The sequence below is a fragment of the Thunnus maccoyii genome, chromosome 11 (assembly GCF_910596095.1).
Source record: "Thunnus maccoyii chromosome 11, fThuMac1.1, whole genome shotgun sequence".
NCBI classification, from domain to species: Eukaryota; Metazoa; Chordata; class Actinopteri; order Scombriformes; family Scombridae; genus Thunnus; species Thunnus maccoyii.
Genome location: NC_056543.1, coordinates 14,337,398 through 14,363,317, shown reverse-complemented (window position 1 = coordinate 14,363,317; position 25,920 = coordinate 14,337,398). Strand labels below are relative to the sequence as shown.

Here is a 25,920-nt window from a genome sequence, read left to right as displayed (position 1 = left end):
CTGCACTGAGGTCAAGCAATAATAACACAGACCATGTACCAGAGTCAGCAGCTATCAGTAATTTGTAACTCTAGCAGTTCCTGTGCTGTGTAGCTTGCTGCACTCAGACTGAAACTTCTCAAAAATATTGTTATTTAGTGTCTGCAGAAGTTGTAATAAAGCGCAGTTCTTGCACCCCAGAAAGTCTTATGGGCAGGTGGGTCGGATCATAAACTCTGACTGTGAAAGCACCAAAAATTCCTGCACACTGTCAATCACTGGTACTCACTTCATTAACAGCGTTTTGATCCTCAGACCATCAGAATCTTGCCTTGTGAAGATCTGAGGACCAAAATCATCAATGAAAAAAACAATCTAAATGAAATAACCCAGTCTGAACAAGGTTGTAGCCTTTTGTGAAGTGCAGTCTGTAAATTTTAGACAGTGAAATGTTCGTTATTTTGGTTTTGTATGCCAGAAAATTGGATTTGAAATGAAGAAAAGACAGAGGTTGAAGATAACTTTCAGCTTTAAATTGAGGTTGTTCATGTGTATACAGAAAAATCTGCTCAGATCAGTTTATGTTCTTGACTAGTTAAGTTTGTTACCTGACCCTAATCCAACTCAGCCTGTGAATCACTTGCTCAAGACTAGACTGTAGGAAAAAAAAAGAAACAAGCACAAAGCATTACAAGGAAAAGTGCCTGCTGATGTCATAGACTTCCAACTATTTTTTATTATGATAACTTTTTTTGAGTTTTGGTAACCTGTCAAATTGCATTTGTTTTCTAAAATTGTGATACTGTATCTAAATTGTTACAATTCCAAAAGTGAAAAATGTTGGATTCATCATTGTTCTGATACTTAGAACTTTACTGTGTGTACATCTGTGTATCAGTGTTGATGTTGGGTTGCGTTTTGGCAAAAGTTGATTCTGGTTCAACCTCTTGTAGGACGGCCGCTGCGTTTTTTTGCTGAACCCCATGCTGTCCAGATTTGGTGCAAATGCAGCTTAAGCCACCTGCGGGTTCAGTGAAGAAGAGATGGGCACACAACACTAGCCAACAGTCATGCCAGCTGGTAGCATCAGATAATTGAAAGCAGAGGGAGAACGCAACATGAAAAAGAGAACCTGAGAGTGTGTGTAAGTGTGTGATGGAGAGAGAGATCACTTGCCCTAACATGTTTACCCAACAGAATTCAAGACAGTGAAAAATGAAAAGCCAAGGTGAGATGTATGGAGGGAGTTCCATGGCGATGTGTCTCTCTCACATGCGCAGGCAAGCACACACAGAGTTAATACCGTGCTCACCTGGGACACCTGGGTGGCCTCCTCCAAGAAGCGTTTCATCTCCTCTTCACCATATGCAACGTTCATTGCAGAGCCACTGGTGAGGTGCAAGCAGGAGAGAGAGAGAGAAAAAGAATGAGGGAGAGAAAACAAAAGGCCACAGGAGAGGAAGAGAAGCATGCAAACAGGAGAACATACAAGCTTCAAATGATGGTTCAAAACACTCATTATCTTTCTGTTGCATCACTATTACCATCGGGAACAAGGTCTGGAAACAGTCAAAATAGGGAGCGGGAGAGAGAGAAAGGAAAATGAACAGCTATTTAGGTCGAAAAGCACTCCAGGCTCTTGAAAACGAGTTCAGAACTTAGTCATTAAAAAACAACAGATTTAGGCTAGTTTTGTTGTGGTTGTTGTTTTTGATGTTAGACTGCTAGCTGGGATACTCTCCTGTTTGAAGAGGATGGGTTGAGAGAAAGAGGACAAAGAAAGGCCACAGGCTTGGGTCAGAGTCTTATTACTTAGCTGTATGTTGCTCAGAGGCACACATATGTCCAACCCACAAACGAACACCGGCCCTTCTTTTGTGTACCAGCAATAGGAGATTCATACTCATTTACATTCAGGTATATTCTTGACTATGTGATGCTATCTAGTTTTTGAATCACTCTTCTCCAAATTTTCATTGGAATCCTCATTAATCCAGTCAGACTCTTTTTTCTGTAATGCAGTTCCACACAGAGTTGGAAAATTATATTATATGCACTATAACTTGCAGTTGTACATATTATATTTGTGTATACATGTACTGTATATGTATACATATATGTATGTATATACATAACTATATTTTCCTAATATATATAATATAGTTTCTTATTTAGTTTCTTCCCTCAGTGCTACTTTTTCTTCTTAGTCTACATTCTATTTAATTGTTTTATTCTACTCATTGTGCAATCCTGTATTACATAATACATAACAATGTATAATAAGTAGCATAATGTATAATAATAAGCTGAATACACTAAACCTTGACCACTTGCAGTCCATTTATAATTACACAAATATTATTTATTTGCCCAGTGGTCTTGTTCACTACCACATCCTGATTTGGTTTCAACTTCTGAGAAAATTTAAAAAAAAACAAAAACACCAAAAACCAAATCCCAACACTAGCTGCAGTTATATGGACCCTAATATTCCACTAATAAATCTGAATAATAGCCCAATCAGAATAAAAAATGCCTCATGTAAACCACCTCAGTCGGAAGAGACTAGCCTGATCTGAAGGAATTTTCAATCGGGTTGAGAGGGGTGGCGTAAACCTTTGATAATCTACTTGGTAGGAAAATAGTCCCTAATAACCATGTTCACGCTTAATCTGATCATTTCTCTCTGGTTGGAATAAATATATTCTTTCTGCGCATGTTTGCCCCACGTGGGGGTAACATTAAGTGACGTGAACGAGTTTCAAGGAGGGACAAAGACATGGCGGTTGCAAAACAAAACTGGTCTGTGGCTGATAAAACACTCTCTCCCTGTTTGAAGATTGCAGGACAAGTATGCGCTGCTGAGATTGCTGCTTAATTAGCAAGAACAGTAAAAACACAAATATTGTTCCCAGGACAAAATTTGGATCCATCTTGAAAATTGTATTAACAGGTAGAACCACTTCTTCTTCTTCTGTTATATTTCCAGCAGATTAGACACTTCACAAGGGGCGGAACCGCTTTGCTCATGTCAAAAAAGTTATATTCTGATTAAATGCTTTGGGGCATGTAAACACACATCTTATCAGATCACTTTATTTAGTGTCCATGTAAACAGTTAAGTAGGAATCTCTAATCAGAATGATTTCAATCAGGTTGAAGAAATATTGTACATGTAACTGCAGCTATTGAGGTAAAATTTAATAAATCAGACAAATGTAAAACAATGGCATCGCCAACTGACTTAATGGACCTTTATAAAAGTAAGTTAGGTCATTTTCATGCTTGGGTGTATCCTCCAAATATCCCGCCTACCCCTATTACAAACCTCTATATCATTTAACTTATCTACTTCTTCCACCTTCATCTAGTCTAAGCTCATCTTCTCTTCTCTCCACGGTTCCCACACGCACACTTACTCATTCACACACATATACACACATGTCATCCATTGATATGATATCAATCACTCCCCTTACCCCTTCCATTTGATGTTGGCTGTTAGTCATAGTAAGCATAGTGAATCACCAATTTTTTTTTTTTTTTTTTTTTTAATACTTTTTTTTTTTTAAATGAAGCAAATTCAAAAAAAAGAAAAGGAGAGATTTTTTTTCAAGTTATTATTTGAAATGTTTTTTATACAAAATACTTCAAACTTTGTGAGTTATTGTATGTTGTGTGCATGCATTTTACTGTTATATATAAGTATGAAGCTGAAATCTGACAAGGAAGACAAAGAGGAGAGTTTTGGGTATATAAATGTTTGAGTTTGTGCATATGTACTGAGGATGGGAAGAACATTCAAAAACCATTACCAAGTATGTCAAAGGGGAAGAGTGAAAACACTTTGGGGATGTAAAGATCAGAAACACTTCACCCTGGAGGAGGAGGAGGAAGAGGAGGAGGAGGAAGAGAGCTAACATTATGAATTAAATGTATTGATATTCAATATAATTTAACTAATGGTTTTAAATGTGTGCATGTTCATGACACTAAGAGTTTTCCACATCTTGCACGTCAAACGAATGAAGTCAAACACTCCATTATACACACTTTATTTTCAGTGACACCAAAGCCCTGCTGAATAAAGGGTCTCATCACGACATCTGCTGGACAAAAGTGTCACTACATGATGTAGGGAGCTACAGTGTGCATTTAGTTCATTAATCATCGTAACTAAAACTGTATTTTTATTCAATTAGCAGTAAGTCTGTGAATGAATTATTATCAGAGCTCATAGATTTTTTTCCTCAATGCCACAGCCAACCAGGGATGCACTTTTTCTTATTTATCAGTATACTTTGTTGGCCCAGTAGACTAATTCAGTTTTATGCCCATGCCCTTCATGATTAAGAGACTGCTGACATTGAGAGTCTGGCCTGTGAAAGCAAGAGATCTCTAACAACTCTTCACTGTTTGTGTTCTAGACACATTAGAATTAGAAAAAAAGGAAGACATTGTATTGTATGATGGGTTGATGTGAGGGTTTGTCAACTTTTCAAATCAGCAATCCACCATAGTAACAGGAAATTTGAATTTTGTGGACTTTGATATGCAGAAATTTTGTAATAAGCTGTCAATAAATTGCACACTGTATTATCATATTTACCAGTGTGAATGATATGTCTTGTGAAAATAATGAGGAAGGCACAGTGCTGTCTCACTGCAGTTAGAAAACAGTTTGTTTCTCTACAACTTCTCATGGATGAAAAAAAAAAAAATATCCATACCTGAAACAATTATTTAATTCAGGCGAGAACTATCCACTATAGCAACTGAATTTGGGATGGGGACATGATAATTACAATCTCATCTATCGCAACTTTAGTGTTGGGATTAGGTGTTTGTAGGGCAATTGTAAACTTTGTCCCTGTTTGTTGGCAACTGTGTGCTCAAACTTACCTGAGAACATAAGAGGGGCGGAGTAGACAGGGGTAGCCCACCTGGTTGGCAAAGGCAAACGCATCATCCTGCAAGGGAGAGAAAAACAAAACACTCTTAGAGAATTGTTTCTCTATCTTGGGCATTTATCTTAAATGTTTGTTTTTCTTATGTAGTCACTGATGTAATTTGTGTAACTCATACAGTATGACTTTTCAGAACTAATAGCTGTAACTGTTATAAAAAAGCATCCATTTATGTTGCAAATGTATTAATTTTGGAGTACATGGGTGAAAAATATTAAACGCATTATTTAATCAAAATGGTAAGAAATTAATAACAAATACCATGGCACAAGTACAAAGAATATAAGTGTTAAACCACTGAGCAAGGAAAAAATGTAGTCTAGACCTGACTGTTCAGGAATTATTGGCTAAAGCATCAAAATGCATGTTATAAGACCAACATATGGCCCATCTGTGTAACTGCTGTTCCTTATCTCACTTGTTACTGTTGTAAGAAGTGGGAGACATTTTAAAAAAAACATTTGATTGTTCCAGAGCTTACAGTCTCTGAAGTACAAATAATTTTGAGGCAGACAAAGAAAAGTAAAGTATTCCAACAAGCAGTCTACAAGTATTCTAACAAGCACAATACCACCAGACAACAGTCTACTGTTCAACAAATGCAAGAGGTTTTAAAGGCGGACAACAATTTGTCTGGTCCATTGCCTAAAAAGCTCTAACACCTATGGCCTGCATGTATAACCTGAGCTTTATTCCGTATTTCATCCTTCATGAAACGCTGTATTTATCAACAAGGAATTTATATAATGTTAGAAAACTAAAAGATTAGAGCCACTTGAGACAAACAAAGAATCAATATCAAATCAACCATGTGTGCTTGCGCTTGTCCTCGTGTTAACAACCTTCTCATACAGCAAGGCCTGTTTCACCCATTCTCAATTCAACCACAGACATTGTGAAAGGCTGCAGATTTGAAAGGGTGTACTTCCATATCTGCAAAGAACACAACTAATCAAAAGACTAAAAAGGGTAGCATAAAAGGGAGTATAAATGCTCCAACAGTCAGAAACTGGGGCTTCAATTCATCTCCCTTTTGATTTTCTTTTCTTCCATTCAGTTCACATGAGGAATGAGAGAAGAAAGAGTAGGAGTCGTGGACCGAGTCTAGCAGTGAAGGAAAGGCTGTCTGTCCACCTCCTCCTCCTTATCATCATTATCATCATCGCTCTTTCTCTCTTCTCCACCTCTCTGCACGTCTAGCCTTTTTCTCTCTATCATTACCCACTGTTCACTCGCCAGGTGGAGTACCATTAGCAGACAACAAAATAGCTTCCCAGAGACACAAGCATCTCCCACATGGCTCTGCTGGACTTATTCCAGCCTAATAAAAGCAAACGGATCCTTAAAGATCAGCAGGGAAATACAATATGTAGCTAGACTTTGGAGAGACATAGACCTTTATCTGTGTGTACTGGCTAATCGCTCCTTAGTGGTAACTGAGTACGTGAGCAACAGTACTCGAAAAGACATATTTCAGCTCTGACTGCAGACACATTTCAGTGCTCCACACCTAGGGGCCTGATAGCGCTTCATTCAAATGGAGCCAGGAGTGAGTTGAGAGGGCCAACCACAAGACAGTAAGTGGTGGAGCTGAGTCTCTGTATGAGGAAGAATAGAACGGTACATTTCCTTGAAGCAAATTCGTATCTACATCAAACTAAATAAAATAAAATAAAAACACTAAATGGGAACGTCTTCATTAAGAGAAAATTTGCCAGAACCAAGTTGAAGCAGTAATAATTGGTTTATTATTATAATTACTATTATTATTATGATTTGGCCAATAGGGGACAGCAGAACATTCTGCTTTTATGGCAGATAACCAGCAGACACGGAGCAACTTACAGTAGCAGTATGAACAGTATTCATTGGGAGTTGTGTTTCCAACCACCTGATGAATGTAAGTTGGATATTCAGTCTCAGATATCTCAGTTTTTGCTCTCCATTGACTTATAAGGGAAAATAAATGTTCCACTATGTTCACCAGCTAGTAGTTTACTTTGTCTGACTGCTGTTGACTGCTGTCGATACTGGGAAGGTAGCATAAAGTAGGTTTATCAGAGCTTTTTCATCCAAAACAGCTGTCCGCTGCTGGAAACAGGGTTGATGGAAGCAGTGAGACTTAACCAAACAGTATGTTTTTCAGGCTGTTAAACTAAATCAATTAGCTGCTGTAAAAAATGCTGTCTGAGGAGCTGAGGGGGACTGCAGATTTGGGTGATAATTCTCTGTTGGCTCATCACTACCCCTTTCACATTACACACAGTCATTGGATCTACTGTTAATATAAAAGAAAAACTGTTTTCCTGGGGGGAAAACCCTGATACAGTTAGTCAGGGAATTCATTGATTGACTGTGGCCTGCAAAAACACATGAGCAGTCAAAGAAGCTGAAATTGGCTTGCTGGTTGGGTGGAACATTACATTAGAACAAAAGTGACGCTCTGACGCTTAGAGATCACAAAAACTGCTCCTTGGCGTTCCAGTCCTGCTCCGCAACATTCAAAAGTCTTGTATAGGAAGCATTTGAAGAGCATTTCTTGTGATTCAAATAGTTTTTTTGTTACAATATATCATTCACAGCCCTTCTATTAATTTTTTATTTGTTTCTCACCAGAGAGCTGAGGGCCCTCCATGGGGCTTGGGCCACTCCGAGGTCATCTAGGATACCAGAGAAGACAGAGCGCTCCTCAGCCCGGTCAATCTGCAGGGGGCTCGTCCCCAGTATCTTCACCCCACTCAGGTGCAACGGGACGGCCAGGTTGTTGGGGATCTGGCCTCCCACAGATACAATGCTGCCAGAGCAACCCTGGAGACGAGAGGAAAATTCAACAGAGGTAAGTACAGATGGAAGAAATGGAAATTGGGATTGATAATAACTCTTTATTAATAAATAAACTCTATATTTTTAATGGTATGAAAGTGGCTATTTCGAGATCAAGTGGAAGACTAAATTAAATGCTTGTGGATTTTCCCTTTCTGAATTGAATTTACAGATATTTGATATAAATTAAGAGGAGAGGAGAGGATGGAGAAAAGAAGAATGTGCGAGATAAAAAAGAGAACATAACAGCAGACAGAATAAAAAAAATGAAGAGAGGAAAGAGGAAAAAAGACTAGGGAAGGGAAGGTACTCTGTCAAGTCTGGGACCTCCTGCCACCGACCTATCAGCAAAGATTTACAGTCTGAAATCTGTGGCCACTTTCAATTATTCTGGCCACTGATCACACAGTGAAAAAACGAGACAAACAAAAACAGTTGATCTTGGTCATGCCATGGGTTTAGTTATCACCAGGGACAGTGTGTATGTGTGTGTGAGTGTGCGCGCGTGTGTGTGTGTGTGTGTGTATGCTCCTTTCATTAACAGTTTGCAACCCCTTTTCCTGTCTGGCTGATCCAGGGGGGATGCTGTTTCTATGGCAATGCTAGGTTGTATCTCTTCATTATTCATGGGCTTGCTCTCCTGCTCCTGTCCAGGGTTTATCTCCATGCTCTAATGCTGTATTTATCACACACACACATACACAAACATACACAAAGCAAGAGGGACCGTGAGAGAGGGATTGATAGTAATGCTATCTCCCGGAACAAACAAACATTTAATCACACTCTGATCCCATCGCAACTTTAACTGGATTACAATTCCCCAGCAAGGGAAAGTCAATGGATATTAGTACGCAAACACACAACACAATATAAATACACAGGCACCAATAAACATATACACGGAAATGTTCAGGGACACTGTCACTATTCATACCCTTGAGCATGTTTTGAAATCTTTAGGGTCAGCTGGGCTTGAGACACAGCACAGAATAAGGGAGAAATGATGTATCATTATATACTGTATATGATAAAGCCTATTGGCTTAGTTTAGATTGGAAACAGGGGAAAGCTAGCCTGGCTCTGACCCATGGTATAAAAAAGCCACATACAAGTACTTCTAAAAGCTTAATAATTAACACTTTATATCTCGTTTATGTTCAATGACCTAAGTGTAAAAAAGCGTATGCTTTTACAGGGGTGCTTATGTGCCGGACTATTTCTTGGTTGGGTGCAGTGAGTGCTGGAGTCTCCACTGGTTGCCTAGCAACCTCACTGTGGAGAGAAGAGAATCACTGCTTCCAGCCATGAAATAGTCCAGCACATAACCCCCTTGGAAAAAAACAAACCAAAAAAAAAAACTGTTTTCAGTCTTTATGATAACATAATCTACTCAAAGTGTTGAACTGTTCCTTGTAATTACAGGTTTAGTAAATTGAACATCATTGTTGCATAGCGTCAAATGTGACATCCAACCAGTTTCTTGTAACTCAAATGATAATCCCTAAAACTAGACATTTTGATAGACATTAAACTTTGCCCTGGCATTATCATTAATTTAGATAAGAGAACCAGGTACTGTGATACTGTATTATGATATAATGTAATCATGGTTCTAGCAGAATTAGAGATGGTCCTTAGACACTAACTGACATAAGAGCAGCATTTCCAGAGGTTCTCTGAATAAAACAAACGTTTCTCAAGTTCTTCATAACAGTTACCCTGATAAAATGATGGAAAACTACCACCTAAAAATATATTTACCCCTCCCACCCCACCCCCAAATAATGTAGGCACAATCACATGAACTATGAGTGTTACAGAGAGGTCAGCAAACCTTGAAAAGCCACAAAAATCCACACGCCTGTAAATACAGAAACATAAGCTCTTAAATCTTAGATGAGCCTTTAGTGCTGCATAATAAATGTCCCAATTAGGACCATTTCAGAGTTTTCCCAGTTTCTGCTCGATGGAGGGAGAGGGGTTTTATTTGGCTGCTCATAATTGACAATTCCATCCAGGAGGATAAGGCAGAGGAAGCTGCACGCTTAACCAGTTTCTGAGTTTATATATAAATATGGGTCAACATAATGATTTTGGATATTGTTGGTTATGTTTCATCCATGCGACTTTGAGCAGAGAATTATTATTTTTTTCCCAGCATGGTGGACGACTGCTCTGTGGAAACACCATGATAATAAGTGTCTATTCTACATATTTTGATACAAAAAATAAAATCATTCTTCAGCTGTACAGTCAAAAAAATGTCAAAAGAAAGTGGAAAGCTTAACTTGGAAAATTATTATGCCATTATGTGTATGCTAGTCTTAGACCGATAATATAGTTTATTGCCAATTTTGTTGATATATAATTGATTTCATATATGCTCTGTAACCAATCAATACTACTCTGCCTATGGGAGGCCTTAAATTGATTGCAATGCAACATTTCAATCAGATTCCATTCCATATACATGCATATATAAATAATAATTATTACTGATATTGGACTCTGACTGTCCAGGGTGTCCTGACTCACTCCCAGTGTATGCTGGGATAGGCCAAGTGATCTAAAATAGGATGCAGTAAGTGGGTGTGGAAAATGGATCACTGATATCATCAGTAGTGGTAGTTGTAATGTCTTGGGTATCAGTGGAAAGTTTTAGACTGCAGTAGTTCACTGATTAATGTTCTCTTGCATGATAAAAAGGAAACCCTGGATTTGATTTTGATTTGAGTTTTGTCGCATGAAAATGGTGTGTGCACGCTGACCTCTTGTTGGGTGATGTCCAGGATGCGCTCCAGGGTCAGCTCTTCAAAGTAAAGGCGGTCACACTCATCAAAGTCAGTGCTGACCGTCTCAGGGTTGTGGTTGACCACGACTGTCTTCTTGCCCATCTGTCTCAAGGCTCTGATGCTGGACACCGCACACCAGTCGAACTCAACACTGCTCCCTGGATGATTGAACAGTTGATAAAGTTGAGCATTTTGGCCATAAACAGGAGTTCACAAATTCAGCACAACAAGCATAAAACTGTGTGACATTTGCTTTCCATGTAAATGATATTCTGTCTTCCATTAACTTCCAGAAACAACCACTGACAATAACACTTGCCGATGCACTGCAGCTGCTGTGTGTAGCAAATTTAAACTTTACAGTTGGATGAAGTGGGATTAATTTGCTTAGTAAGTACAAACAATTGCTTTGTGTGGCAAAAAATGTCAGATGATATAAATCTTTTCAGTGATGGTATTACTCATTTAAAAACATGTTATTGTATAAAAATGCATTGCATGTATTCATGTAAATGCAACAGACATATAAAACTGACTGATTCACAATAAACGTAACCACTAAATGTTGGACTCACCAATGTGGTAGGGCCCACAACCAAGAACCATAATTCCCTGGTCTTTAAAGTCCAGGTCATGCTCCTAGTGAATTGGACAAATGAACAAAACCCATGTTAATGATGCCCTCTTGAGGACATCGATAATTCTTAAGCAAATTTTAAAAAACACTCTTACAATCAATATTCCTAGAATTCTGATTTCAAATATTTTTTTCACAGTAAATTAAAATTAAATTGCTTCTAAACAAACTGTATTTTCTCTATTACCTGCCCATGATAGGTACAGTACAGGTAGTTGGTCATGGCTGGGTACTCTGCTGCCAGAGTGTCAATCTGAAAAGAGGGATCAGAGAAAATAGAGATTAAAATGGTTCATTACTCAAATGTATATAAAATAAAATTTACTCTTGCCTGCCACACCCCTACAAAACGGTAATGAACAAATTTACTACTAAATTTTTCAATCAAAGATCATTTTTTTCTGAATTAGCAGGACCTGGGGGTAACCAGTGTTAACATGGGCATAATGTGCAAATTCTACACAGAAAGGCCACAGTTATCCCTAAGCGGAGTTCAAACCATGGCGACAGTGCCAATTTTTATATGGCTTGTGCACTGATAGTTGAACTGATACTTTGCTGCTAATTCTTCTGTACATTGATGATGATTGTGACATTATTCCATTACTCCACTGGGGTATTACTACTACTACTATTGATTAAAGCATTAACACATTGTAGAAAAAGATCAAAACCAACAATGCCTGTGTATATGTAGCTTTACGCCTCAATGCCAAATAATGCAATTGATGTCTAAAACTATTAAAAACATCAGTTATAAAATAGTAGTTTTGGTCTCAATCATAGATAAAAATGACACCAGGGCTATACTTTAATTAATGATCTAAACACTTCTTTAACAGGTGAACAAATCAGCCATTTACTTGCAGTGTTACAGAATGGCATTATTAAAATTTAAGTTTATGTACGTTTTGACCTGTGAACCCAGATTGGTGGAGGTGGAAACACAGTCAATTTGTGTACATGTTTGTGTGTGGGTGCGTGTATATTGATCAGGTAGGGTCACTTATTGAGTGCACTGACTGTGTCAGATCTAGTGGACTCTCTGTCTATCTGGCCTACACTGGAAGCTCCAGGAAGGAGCCCCATGATGCTCACCTGTTTGACCCAGGGTCTGATGCCATGAGTCAGCCTCAGCTCTCTGGCTGCGCTCTCATTGGAGCCCAGAATCTGGCCAACCTGCCGGTCTGAGAAGCCATCCTGCTTCACCTTTAGCAGCAGCCCCTTGGGTACTGTACCACTGTAGGTAAAGATAGTAAGTAATGGTAACTGTACAGTGGTTTCTGTAGCCATTCAGAGCCCTTTACTTTGTCCACAATTTAAAACTGATTAAATATATTTTTAACTATTTAAACTGATCTTCAGGTTTTTCAGTGAGGTTAAAGTCTAGTCTATGTCCACTCAAGGACTTCAAAGAAAATCCTTAAGTGGCCACATCATCAGCATTAGCTAATCTTCATTCAGTTTTAGTTGTGCTTTGGAGAGGACCTTTCAAGGACCTTTCCATATTTGCCTTATTCAGTCCTCTGGACGACTGCAAGAAAACCTTTAACCCATTTATACTAGAACAACAACACGCAATGCAATTTTTAACCAAATCTCCCTTTGCAATCTTACGAGTGCAAGATTCTTATTCATTCTGGTACCACACTATGTCAACTGCATAGTAGAGGTCAGCAGACTCTGTCAATCACTTCTTACGTTTAAAAGTTTAATGAACAACATGCCTGACATGAACATGATAGTGAGGAAAAAGAAGCCTACTGAGATAGAAGAAAATGAGAAAAGGAGTTTATTTTTTTAATGTTGTTTTCTATCCTTGGCTCCTATTTGTATATTTTCAAGTCGACTGAACTCAGAGGGTCAATCCAGCAAGTGGGTCAAAACTGGCTGGCTTACCCAGCGGTGTGGACAGCAGGGAACAGCCCACCTCAGAGCGATCAATAACACATCGACAAACAAGGCACCGAGGTGCCAGAGCAGCAGGTTGGCAAGTGCAGCCAATTAAAACCAATTTTTGTCAATAAAACTTTAATGTGAGCTGTAAGGTTAAATAGAAAAATTGTGGCAGAGATAAAGTTAGTAGTTTTGAACTGGAGCAGGCTCTGGTAAAGTACAGTTTTGGACCTGCTGAACTTCCATGTAGTTCACATCTTGTTGGTTACTGTTTCATGAAACCGCCAACTGTAGCTGACAAAACATGATGGGAAAGGAATATTTTGACCACAGGGAAAATGAAGACGGTAATGAAGTAAGATTAAAAAATACTTCTTTCTGTCTAAATTTAATAATTTTGCATTTTAATCTCAGACTAGTAAAGTATAAATCCATTTTAATATATTCATAGCAACGTAAGCTTTTTGCAGAGAATGACTAAATCTGCTTAAAATAAAAATATTTTTTGCTTTGTTTTCATACTTAAATATGATGACTTCAATCAGTAAAAAGTCAGTACATTAGTCAGTACAAAGACAGTACAAAGACACCTATGTTTGGGGAAATATGTTTGTTTTCTGTTTTCAGTCAAATTAAAGGATCAAGATAAATTTAATTACTGTGCGTTAAGTAGAGATATTGGTCCAACCCAGCTCAATGCACACACAGGAGGCAGAGAGAAATAGCTAGCTTCTGCCATGAATGAAAAAATACACCCTTCTAAAATAGTCTTGATTATATGTTTCATCATGTTTTCTAGCAAGCTAGCAAACAATACAACCAAAAGTCAGCTGGGTTTTGCTCAGAGTTAGGAAACACTACCATGTGTTCAATGTCTACACATGGAAAAAGATGAGACAAAAGATACAAAGACACAAGATATCTAAATATGACAGCTATGGAGTTTGGATGGTTCCTTTGACAGAGCTAGGCTAACTTTGCTTTCTGTGTTTGTGTTTGATATTGATCTTCTCATTTAACTTCCACTAAGAAAGCAACAAACGTATTTCCCATTATGTCGTAGTATTCATTTAGCCCCAGGTAGAGACAAAAGGAAGGAATTCTTATTTCTGGTAAGAAAACCTTCTCTCTCGCCTCCTTATCTGAATTATTTATGACCTGGTAGCGTAACAATATTGGAAATGTCAAGTGTGTTTTAACTCCCACTGCACATGGCTGAGCCGAGAAATAACAAACCCCAGAAACAACGAAAGAAGAGAATAGCAAGAGTTCTGAGTCAGAATAGCAGGAAGGAAAGACATTAGATCTGAGAGCTTGGTTGTCTTGTGTACAATTACCTTCTCTGGAAAAGCTGTTTAGAGCGAGTGGTATATCCTTTGCATGCCATGAACGTATGTATACCCTCACATAAAAATAAAACATTAAGTACACATTAAGACAATGTGTATTGGTGTGTGTGCATGTGTACAGGGAGTGAGGAAAAGGGACTGCCAGATATTCTCACATATGCTTACACACACACACCTTAAAATGACAAGAATCAATTTCTGGCTTGTCACACTTTTCACTTAATCAAGTTTGAACTTTCAAAACACTAGAATGACACTTTCTGTGTTGTATAATTGCTGTCCTCACAAACTAAGTCCTTTAATTCATGTCACATGCAGTGCTTATATACCTAATTATCTATGTCTTCATATGCAAATGTATCATCAGGTTGTCAAATTCTGAGTTCTGCTTTAAGTAATCAAATTGATTTTTTTTGCTGGTATCAAAATAGATTTTAAAAAAATATTTGTCATATCTATAACAAAGGTGCACTCATATTCCAGCATAAAACTGGTTTCTGTAGAAAAGTGCTATTAGGACTGTGTGTATGTCTATGAGTCTGTCTGACCATACTGTATTTTAAATCAAAAAGTCAACATGATATGGGATATATACAGACGGGTGACAAATTAAAGGAAAAACCGGCACAGGTCTGAATGCTTGACCCCTACAGTGAGGGGATCTGGTGGCTCTGTTTTGCTGTGGGGGCCATTTTGCTGGCATGGTTTGGGTCCACTTAACCCCTTAGAGAGAAGGGTCACTGCAAATTAATACAAATTTCTATCCTGATGGAAGTGGTCTCTTCCAGGATAACAATGGCCTCCATCCATAGGGCACGAGGAGGTCACTGAATGGTTTGATGAGTATGAAAATGATGTGAATCATAGTTTTATCATAGTCATTCACAGTCAGCAGATCTCAACTTAATTGAACACCTATGGGAGATTTTGGACCGTCGTGTTAGACAGCGCTCTCCACCATCACCATCAAAACACTAAATGAGGGAATATCTTTTTGAAGAATGGTGTTCATCCCTTCAATGCCAAGGTGTATTGAAGCTGTTCTGGCGGCATGTGGTGACCCAACACCTTATTAAGACACTTTGTGTTGGTTTTTCCTTTAATTTGTCACCAATCTGTAGGTGTAGCTTACAAATTAGAACTGAAACAATCAGTTGATTAATTGACTAGTTTATAAACAGAAAAATTATATGCAACTATTTTTATAACCAATCAATGTTTTCAATCACTTTTCAAGCAAAAAATACCATTTGCAACTATTCTTTTGTCATATATCATATGAAAAATTGAATATCTTTTGGTTTTGGACTTTTGAAGACATAATCTTGGGCTCTTGGAATTGTGATGGGCATTTTCTCACTGTTTTTTGACATTTCATGGACTAAATAATCACCTAATCTAAAAAATAATCTGCAGATTAATCACTAATGAAAGTAACCGCTAGTTGCCGCACTAATATAAACATGTACTCTTAAACACTAACACATAGTCATTGTATTGCTATACTAGTACATGGCTAACTTCAATCCTAACTGCTCTGTCCTAACCTTAAAATTACCGGCAGCAGAGAGTAAGAAAAATCACTTTTTTCAGATTTTTCTAGTCCGTTGTGAAGGTGACATAAATGACAGAGCAAATTATTGGCTGTCATTGGTATAAAAATCACACCCTTACTTAATAACAATTTTCCACCAACTGCCACAGTGTATAGGTGGGCAGAGCTCAGTGAAAATAGAGTCAATGTAATAGAGATATTCATTGTCAGTGTGAACAGCTTATTTTAAAGATCGGTCTATTATTTAGTTCTAATCTTAACTCTAACCAAAAAATCCTAACGCTACACATGACTCTTGTTCAAATGGAAAAAAAAAAGTTCTCACTTCATTCACTCATTTTTTTCATCTTTCTATCAAAAAATATCCTTCAGTCCTAATTACAGAATTAAGAACCAAAACACTTATGTACACAAACAATGAGCCTGCTGACCAGTCGAGCCTGAAGCCCACCTTTACTCAGCTCTACTGCCCGTAAGTCTGGCAGAAGCCTATTGTACTGTAGTGTGCCCATTTCAATGTCCCCCGCTCCAGAGGCAATGGAGACTACAACAGCCTTCACTATGTCAGCGTGTTGTGGTAGGCGCCCACCAAACGGCCAGCCATTAATTATTAAACAGCAGAGTCAGAAGGAAGCAGCAGGTAACCTGTGGCTAAGCCATGAAAATTCACAGCGGCTTTGATTTGAGCTGTCTAGGTGAGAGCTGGAGGGCAGAGAGAGCGAGGAAGCTAAGGGGAGGGAAACCATGAGAAAGAGAGAAACAGACTAAGGTTCATCTAATTTTGAGCACCAATATTTTTCTACTGGTGAGTATTTCTAGAATTTCTAGAAAAAAAACATTCAGAGTTTCTCATAAAAGGTCCTTCTTTTAGGCATTTTAAAGGCAAGGGCTAGATGTAGCCCTTGCAATGGGACAGAGGGATTAACAGTGCTGTGGGCAGCAGTATAAAGTGCATTTTGGTCAGAGATCCTGCAGGAGCAGGTGGGTGCAGGACTGAAGAAACAGTCCTGCATAGACAAGAATAAAACAAAAGCTATGGTGGCAGAATTTCTACATTTGGTGCAGTTTTATGAGCTTTTCTGAAAAAAAAGTGTATAACTTATCAGTAAGTCAATCAATATAATAAAAAATGTGTTAACTGAATTGATTTATCAAAAAAAAAAAAGAATATAATTTCACTACAGATTTTACAGAGTTTGTCAGGAAATAATCATGTCATGAGTGGACATGATGTCTGTAGCAAAGGGCCAATAATAATCCACAAAACAATAAGAAAGTCTTGGGTAGAAATAATGGGACAAAAAGGAGCTGAGTGCATGCGGCAAAAAAGTGAGACTGACTGTAACTGAGCCAGCTTTGGAACTAGGAAAGAAATTACAATATATTCCATAAAATGAATCCACACTTGAAGGATCAGCTGGCCTTTGGCACACTAGACTGCATCTTTATGGATGGATGGATGGATGGATGGATGGATGGATGGATGGAAGTACTGTATTTTGGAGGAGATAGTTCCACTTGACTAGATATTTCCAACCATCAAAGAAAAGCAGGGATTCAAGCAGATACCGTAGTGTAAGTTTCATTCTAGCTGTTGAGGATGTCACAGCACCTGTAACACACTATGCACACCTGCAACACACTATGCACACCTGCATACAGGCACAGAGGTAAGTATTGTAAAAAAACAAATACATTATATCTCTGCAATTTAACCACAGGCTCAGTCGAGAATGTGATTACTAAAAATCTGATCAAATTATAGATTACAGTCAGTGTCAAAAGAAAAGAAAACATAATATTGATGTACTAAGTGAATTTGTGAATGTTGCAGAGTTGTGGCTAAAGAGAAGGTAGAATTTATTAGAATATACAGCTGGGCTGGCCGATCAATCAAGTTTTATTTTCAATTACATATTACAATTATAAATCCAGCACATCATTTGTCAGAGCAGCTGGATAGCGCAGTGAGAGACAAACAGGCAAAGCCGAGCTCTTCCTAACAGCGTGAATGTGTCTGAGTCAAATGTTCAACGATGGAAACTGACTTTGGTTTTATTTAGATACGAGGATGCTTCGCTCTATGTAATGATCTTCTTTCATCCAGCTGCTCGGTGTTGCACTCTCTCTGTCTGCAGTCTGTGATTGTGAACATGCTCACTTGTAGAAAGCTGATTAGAAACCTGGTTACACATATACATGGCAGAGAAATCCATGTTCTCCAGGGAGTAAAATCTACCTGTTGAAACCAGGTTTCTCTGATCCCATACTCCGATTACAGAAAGCAGGTTTCTCGTTCACATGACGGTTAAGAAATGAGCTTTCTAGAGAAAACCGAGTTACTCAAGTGAATGTAAACACACTGCAGGAAAATACAAGTCAATGATTTCTGTCAAACCTCTTGTTTGTAACATGATGAATGATCATTTTACTATTGATCACTCTCCACACAACATGCATCTCAACAATCACTACAATAACATGATCTTAATTAACATAGTTTATCTTATTTTGATCTGATTTATTTTTATTTATTATTCTTATATAATTTATTTAAATAGATATTTATATATTATTTATTTTATATATATTTATATTTTATTTATCTCATTTTGTTACATTTATTATTTTATTTGTTTTTCACTTGAATTATATTTAAAGGTCAAGGAAATCCACTGTTAAAAAGCCAAGTTTTTTTTTTAAATAGTTCAATAAATGCATGATGTTTCCAAAGTCAATGAGTAATCGTGTTAAATAATCTTGACCACAATCATTGTGATTATGAATTTTGCCATTAATCAAGCAGCCCTAATATACAGATGAAATCAAAATCACATCACAGCATCTTGTATATTGGATATTACCTCTTGTAGTGTGCCAGGTCCTTCTCCAGCTCAGTGATCCTGTGTAGTTTGTGGAGGAACCATTTGTCTATGGCTGTCAGCTGGTGGATCTGATCCACACTCATGCCACTGTGCAGGGCCTTCAGGGTAGAGACATGAAACAGTCTCAGTGTTACATTTATCATTCATCGTCACATCATTAACAAGTCCATCATTCATGCTCGTTGTTTGAGTTTTGTGAGTGCAATAACCAATACGTTTCACAAAGGTTCAGACAGACAGAGAATTAATTAAAATCATGTTACAAATCACCATCACCAAATGCTATTATTATATCCATTAAAAGCATGTTTAAGCAGACGTGGATGTTTCTTCACATTTCAATAGGTAATGCGACAACCCTGTCTTTGAAAGATGAAGCTTGACCCAGTGTCAACATGCACTTCTCAAAGTGCTGTCTCACCTTCATCTGATTGAATGAGGAAAAAGACTATTAGCACTGTATTGAGGGAGCACAAAAACAGCAAAAATATATTTCAGATTATGTTATTTGAATTCATCCTCCCCCACACTTGAACATAACGGTATTTGAAAAGGTCACACTGTCGGGTTAGATAATCAAGCACTGTTTCTATGCGTTTTCCAAGTATTTTAAGAACTATGCCTCTATTTAAACTTAATCAAAATTTCACACACACAGGCATTTCCACACAATTAGGCATTCACAGCCAGGCATGCAGGTAGCTCAGGGACACATTTTGCTCTGCATTTGATGTTTTTTTCATGATAATTTTTCATTAGCCCTTCAAAATGTGATTTTAATGAGAAAACTTTAGTCAGTATCATTCATTATTAATGTCATGAAAGATTAGTGTACCTTAGCGAGGGAGAAGATGCGGGTGCTAGAGGGCACAGCCAGCTCTTGTTGCAGGTTGTGGGTGTCGGCCCAGGCTTTTTTGAGTGGCAGCCGTGGCACAAAGCCATCCACTGATGGATGACACATCCTCAGAGCCTTCTGCACACTCTCCTCAAAGGTCCGGCCCACTGCCATCACCTGAATCCAAGAGAAGGAAATACAGTACATGAGAGTATAATATAGGTGTGTTTTGAATAAGTGAGTGAGTGTTTATCCATGGATACTCCTCCCACCTCTCCGACACTTTTCATTGCACTGCCAATTTCAAGAGACATGCCCTGAAAGCGGTCGAGGTCCCAACGGGGGATCTTGGTGACAATATAGTCTAGACTCGGCTCAAAACAGGCTGTGGTCTTCTCTGAGACTGCATTCTTGATGTCTGGCAAGGGGATCCCCAGAGCCAATTTAGCAGCTACAAATGCCAAGGGGTACCTGTGAGATATTCAGCAAGGCAGAGAGACCACAATCAACTGGTGGTGGGTAACAGCTTGAGAACTTTTTTTACTGTTTAAAAATGTTTCTGTAGCATATTAACATTATTATCATCATAAAACTGTATTCTTTCATTGACTAATATAGTCTGGCCTCAACATAATGCTGCTGCTGATGCTGCTGCAGTGGTGTTTTGAAAAGTTTTGTTACTTTTGTTGTTAGTGTTGGATTCTATTGTAAATGACATGAATTTAAGATGACCACACTCACTTTCTCCAGGCAGAACTACAAACTCACAAGCCTGCAGTGGATGAGTGTTTGATACTCAAAAGATAGTTTCTGGCGTGAGTATAATTTTATAATACTTATACAAAGAACCTTTTCATTTATAGTGTATTCTAGACTTTTCCAACATGTTGTATTTCGAGCCTACTGGCAGTCTGAGCCTGTTGTTCAAGTACATATAGTCGCTCACCCAGTAGCTTTGGATGCTAAAGCGGAGCTTCTTGAGAGCCGGGCGTTAACCTCGATGATGCAATACTCCAGGGACGAGGGGTGTAGAGCATACTGGATGTTACATTCGCCGACAATGCCAAGATGACGAACCACTTTAATGGCCGTCTCACGGAGCATGTGGTACTCTTCATTGGACAATGTCTGGCTCGGTGCCACCACTATGGAGTCACCTGAAGAACAAGAGGAGGCGTTAGGGCTTAGAGTGGCTTTGAACAATGTTAAAGGTTTCTGAATTTGGTTGTAGTTAATGAGAAAGAGGCAGGAAAATGAATACTGAAAAGAAGACAGAAGAGAATACAAGAACCAATGTCCCGTGTAACACATTCCACTCTACATTTCCATTTCTTTTGTTGTATATAGTTGTTTGTACAGTTTCCTTTTCTTCAAAACATTTAACAATCTCTTACAATATGTATCACTTTTTTAACAAAACAGTAAAGCTTGTATCACCTGAATTACAGTTCAGCACATTTACAGTACATCTCTTGAAATCAGCAACAAACATCTGCACAACAAAATAGCTTTACAATTGGCATTACAACTTTTTCATCTATTGTTATACAGGAGAGGCTCTATGGCCAGAGAGTATTGCATTACAGATAAAAGACGCCCTTGTCTGTTTATCGGTTGGACTTCACTCAAACCATATTTAATCTCAGGTATACTTAAGAATGTCTCAGTCTGTATAAGATCTGAATCTTGGCTATAAGAACTGAACTAAACCCAAAGGCTTAAGTTTGCCGCTCAAGTATTGATTCTCACTGCTTTTCTTGATCTACAGAATTAGACAACTTGTCCAAAACGTCTATATCATCTTTCCAGGTACACAATGAATTTGGTCAACAAGAACAACCTGCTTGCACAGAAAAGGGCAAAAAGAGAACTCGCTCACCCTGAAGCATCTTCCTCAGAGAGACAGAGTGCGTGTGCTTTTGAGGACAACACAATCGAACGACGCAACAACAAATTAAACAGAACTGACTCTAACAGCAGAACAAAAAAAAGAACAGAATACTTTAAACGATACCACAAAACAGAACAAAACAGTATGAAGAACAATGCAAAAATATGTAGTACTGAGTTCATGCTTTAGTACCTGTGTGAATGCCCAGTGGGTCAAAGTTCTCCATGTTGCAAACGGTGACACAGTTATCAGCCACGTCTCTCACCACCTCATATTCCACCTCCTTCCAGCCCAGCAGGGACTTCTCCACTAGGATCTGAGTGCTCATGGCCAAAGCCTACCATATGCACAAAATATTATCAAATATTATGCCTGCATTATATTATCAACCCAATAAAACAGTACAATTCAATACAATAGCTACATGCAATAGCTATAAAACATAATACTCTTTTTGATAATGCTGAGGAAATGCCGTTCAAGGAATGACTACCTTGGGTTTTCTTTTTGTCAAACATTAGACCAGGACTCTCTGAACCATATCTTTGTCCTGTACTTGATACAAACCATTTCAAAAGCCTCTGAGCATAACAATGGCAAAGAAAGTAATACTTGCCAGTTTAACATCCCAATGAAACAAAAAATAAGTACTTTTATTGTAAATGCCATATGAGGAAAACAGTTGAATATGCAGCATGGCACAAAAAGTATGCACCAATCAGTCTGGCACAGACAATTACTTTTGTAGCTTGTGATCACAGATTAGAACCAACTGAGCTGTCAGACATTAAGCTGCATACTGGACGAACAAAAAAGAATGTTGCTTAGCAACAGCAAAGTATTTTTTTCTTGGCAGGGACCAAAGAAATACATCTTCACAATTTCAAAGCTTTTATCTTTGTTCAGGTTAATCCTGTGAACACGGGCAAAGGTATAAAACTAGAAATGTCTGTCAGTAAAAGTTTTGGAAAAATGCTTCAATTGACAAGCAAAACAAAAAAGTAAGAAGAAGAATGATAATAATTGTCCCAAGATGCCCACAGCATCACTACCCTATACCATTCTGACCTTGTGGGCAGTTTCCTCCAGCTTTTCTTTGTTGGCACACAGACCAGAGCCCAAACCTCCCAAGGCATAGGCTGATCGTAACATCACTGGATAGCCAATCTGCTCTGCTGCTTTCAAAGCATCAGATACCTGAAAGATGCACAGGAACATTATATTTCCCAAAAATGAAAAAAGTTAACACATGCTTTTGAACCCACTACAGAACTTAGAGATTACATGCAGAACGTATGTAACTTTATAGAAAGATACACATATGTTAAGGAAGTGACTATGAAAGGAGCATGTAATCTACAAGAGGATCTCTTTTCTTGTTATCAGACTTGGATCCTTACCGACTCCACAGCGATACTCGGTGCGATCTTCTCGTTAATCTCCATCAGTTTGTCAGCAAAAATCTGTCTGTCCTCTGTGGCCATGATGGACTCCACTGGGGTTCCAAGGACTTTCACCCCATACTGCTCCAGGACGCCCCGCTGGAATAATTCTACTCCTGAAACACCAATCCACATAAAAGTGTATCATTAAACAGAAAGACAAACTCATGTACGCAAGCTAGTTGAAGTTCAAAAACTCAAATATGTCATATGTCGAATGCTGTTATTTTTAGTGCCTCATAGTACCACAAGTTGCACATTTTTGGTGTAAGTGGATTTTCCAACCCTATCAGTGATTGTGCCTTGCACTGAACTCCATAAGGAAATAAACTGCTGTCCCTCATAGTCTTCTACCCTACGTACTGATCTCCACAGAGAACTGAACCACACTGAACCCCAAAATCAGCAATCCCACACATCCAGGCAAACAAGTGCACACATGTCTCACCACAGTTGAGGGCAGTCTGTCCACCCATGGAGAGTAGGATGCCATCTGGACGCTCGACCTTGATGACTTCAGTGACAAATTGTGGCGTGACGGGCAGGAAGTAGACGGAGTCGGCCTGCTTGGTGCCCACCTCGTTGGTCTGAACCGAAGCGATGTTTGGGTTCATAAGTACCGTCTTCAGGTTCTCCTCCTACAACACCATGTACACATGAATGGTTATTATTTAAAGGAAAACTAGAATATAATGAAGATGAGTGATTAATACATGTTTTGACTTCAATGTCTGTCACTTTTATATCATTCTGTCTTTCAATTTAAACTGTGTTTTTTCTGCTTGACATTTATTTCTGTTGGGTGAAATGCAACTTTGCCTTTTTCACGGCAGACATTTTGACTTATCATAATGGGAAAAGCACAGGTGTTACTAATAACATTAACGCTGGCTCAGTTCTTTTCAAGTGTCCCAATAAGCCATGCCACTGAGCCAGCATGCACAACACCAGGACCCTGAAACTGAAGCAGCTAAATGGAATTCAGAAATCATTAATTTTATTATTCACACCTGCTAGACTTTTCCTGCTGTGACATGTCAAAGTGTGTTCTGTGAAAAAGGCCTATTTATTTCACATGTCAAGGACTAGAATGGGTAGCATACAGCATGCACACCACATTATTCAAACATTCATGTATGAATAGTCTTCTGAGAAGGTTTTCTGAAAAGTCACGTCTAAAGAATAACGCAATAATATGTTCAGTATTAGTAAAATGCATCAGTCTGTATATCATTGCACTCCAATTTCTCTACTCTGTCAGTGTCTCTTAGCACCAAGCCTATTCATTTTAAATCAGTCTTTAAAAACAGGTCACAAATAAAAAGTTTCAATTGTAAGAAAGGATAAATAATATCCTAAAACTGCTGGGCATTGTAGTTTTAACCAAACAGGACTAAATAGTGCATTTATTAAGACATATTTTAAACCACAGATTAACACACATTAACACTAGTGAGTATTTACAGCACCAGAATGGTGTATGTAAAATGAACTGCAGTGTTCAGGTTAATGCAACAATGTGCAACAAAGGTATTGGAAAACAATGGAGGTCTGTGACACAGAGGAATAAGCAGCAGTATATCAGGACAAATTTTACATTTATCCTGAAAACAATTGAAGATACGTTTATTGTTGCTTTTGGTCATTTACTTTGATTTGTTGACATTAAACACAGGATATTACCAGCTAATGTATTTAAGACGGATCTCAGACAACAGTTTTAATAGTCTTCCAACATGGTTATGCAGCCATTTGGGTTGATAATTTACATCAAATGGTGCTCAACAAATCTAGAGCTGATCTACTGACGTTTACTGAGAAAAAAACAAAATAAGTTTTCAGGTACCCACATTATCACCATTATGATGCTCGTATCTTGCTCTTGTGCCATTTATTTATAGAAAATATGATTTATCAACAGATCCTGAAATTTTCAGGTCATTCAAGGATATTTTGGATTTTTATTTTACAGACATTATCACTGTGGGTGCTTAATGCTGATTTACACAATCTTGATCTCAACAATGTTGTGCTGTAACAGATTTTGTTTCAACTGATCTTCTTTTGTTGACGTTTAAGGGGGACTTCAGTCTTCTCTTCACACATGCACACACATTTTTCTAACCTGTCATGTACTCTTTTCCTTGTGTGATACTTAATGTTTTGGGTTTTTTTTTTTTTTTAATATGACTTCAAGCTGATTATTAATTTACCCTTGTATTCTTACTTCTTGATGTGACATCTTTATACATCTATTTTGACTAAAGACAGATTTGATCATTTATTCAAACACAGTATCATATTCCTGCTTAGCTTATTCTATTCAGCTTTTGACCATAATAGTCTACAGATACCACAAGCTGTTTTGATTATTACTTAGGACAAATTGCCTCATAGTTGATGGGTGTTTTCTTTCTTTTACATACAGTATATGTAGTATTAGTCATCACAAATGATTAGACAGGATTTGTGATTTGTTGTCTTTTATTTGTTGTCAAAATATTATATAATCATACTACCCATTTCCTGTGTTTTTTCAGTAAGTTGACATGTTTTTTCTTACCTTCATGGCCTTGACTGCCTGAGATCCAGAGTAGTCAAACTCTCCAGCCTGACCAATAGACAGACCACCGGAACCCAGCACCAGCACCTTTGACACCTGCATTCACAGAGATAGACCGGTAAACACACACAGTACATTGCAACATGTAAAACAGTAACTAACAGCAACTGTGCAGCATGAAATTCCATTTTCAATTAACTTATTTATATCATTTCAATTACTTGACAAAATTTCCTGTTTTTTAATTTATTTTTCCACATATAAAACATTGTGATGGTGTTATACAGTCTGGTTCCTGACCAC

General features: G+C 38.1%; 1 protein-coding gene across 3 annotated transcripts in view; it reads right to left on the bottom strand.

Annotated features, from left to right (window-relative positions):
• Nucleotides 1-25,920, bottom strand: part of cps1 (carbamoyl-phosphate synthase 1, mitochondrial) — a 56,978-nt gene that overhangs the window by 23,155 nt on the left and 7,903 nt on the right. For all 3 annotated transcript variants that reach the window (XR_006098738.1, XM_042425947.1, XM_042425948.1), the window contains 16 exons: nucleotides 25,618-25,713; nucleotides 23,503-23,692; nucleotides 23,013-23,170; nucleotides 22,681-22,809; nucleotides 21,805-21,949; nucleotides 20,668-20,878; nucleotides 19,994-20,192; nucleotides 19,722-19,898; nucleotides 18,866-18,984; nucleotides 12,300-12,441; nucleotides 11,389-11,454; nucleotides 11,140-11,203; nucleotides 10,541-10,722; nucleotides 7,560-7,754; nucleotides 4,882-4,949; nucleotides 1,292-1,367 (listed from right to left, as the gene is read on the bottom strand). Coding sequence is in view for 2 of the 3 variants with exons in the window: in XM_042425947.1 (XP_042281881.1) it covers nucleotides 1,292-1,367; nucleotides 4,882-4,949; nucleotides 7,560-7,754; nucleotides 10,541-10,722; nucleotides 11,140-11,203; nucleotides 11,389-11,454; nucleotides 12,300-12,441; nucleotides 18,866-18,984; nucleotides 19,722-19,898; nucleotides 19,994-20,192; nucleotides 20,668-20,878; nucleotides 21,805-21,949; nucleotides 22,681-22,809; nucleotides 23,013-23,170; nucleotides 23,503-23,692; nucleotides 25,618-25,713 (2,217 nt within the window). In the remaining variant the exon portion in view is untranslated. The remainder of the gene's footprint in view (nucleotides 1-1,291; nucleotides 1,368-4,881; nucleotides 4,950-7,559; nucleotides 7,755-10,540; nucleotides 10,723-11,139; nucleotides 11,204-11,388; nucleotides 11,455-12,299; nucleotides 12,442-18,865; nucleotides 18,985-19,721; nucleotides 19,899-19,993; nucleotides 20,193-20,667; nucleotides 20,879-21,804; nucleotides 21,950-22,680; nucleotides 22,810-23,012; nucleotides 23,171-23,502; nucleotides 23,693-25,617; nucleotides 25,714-25,920) is intronic.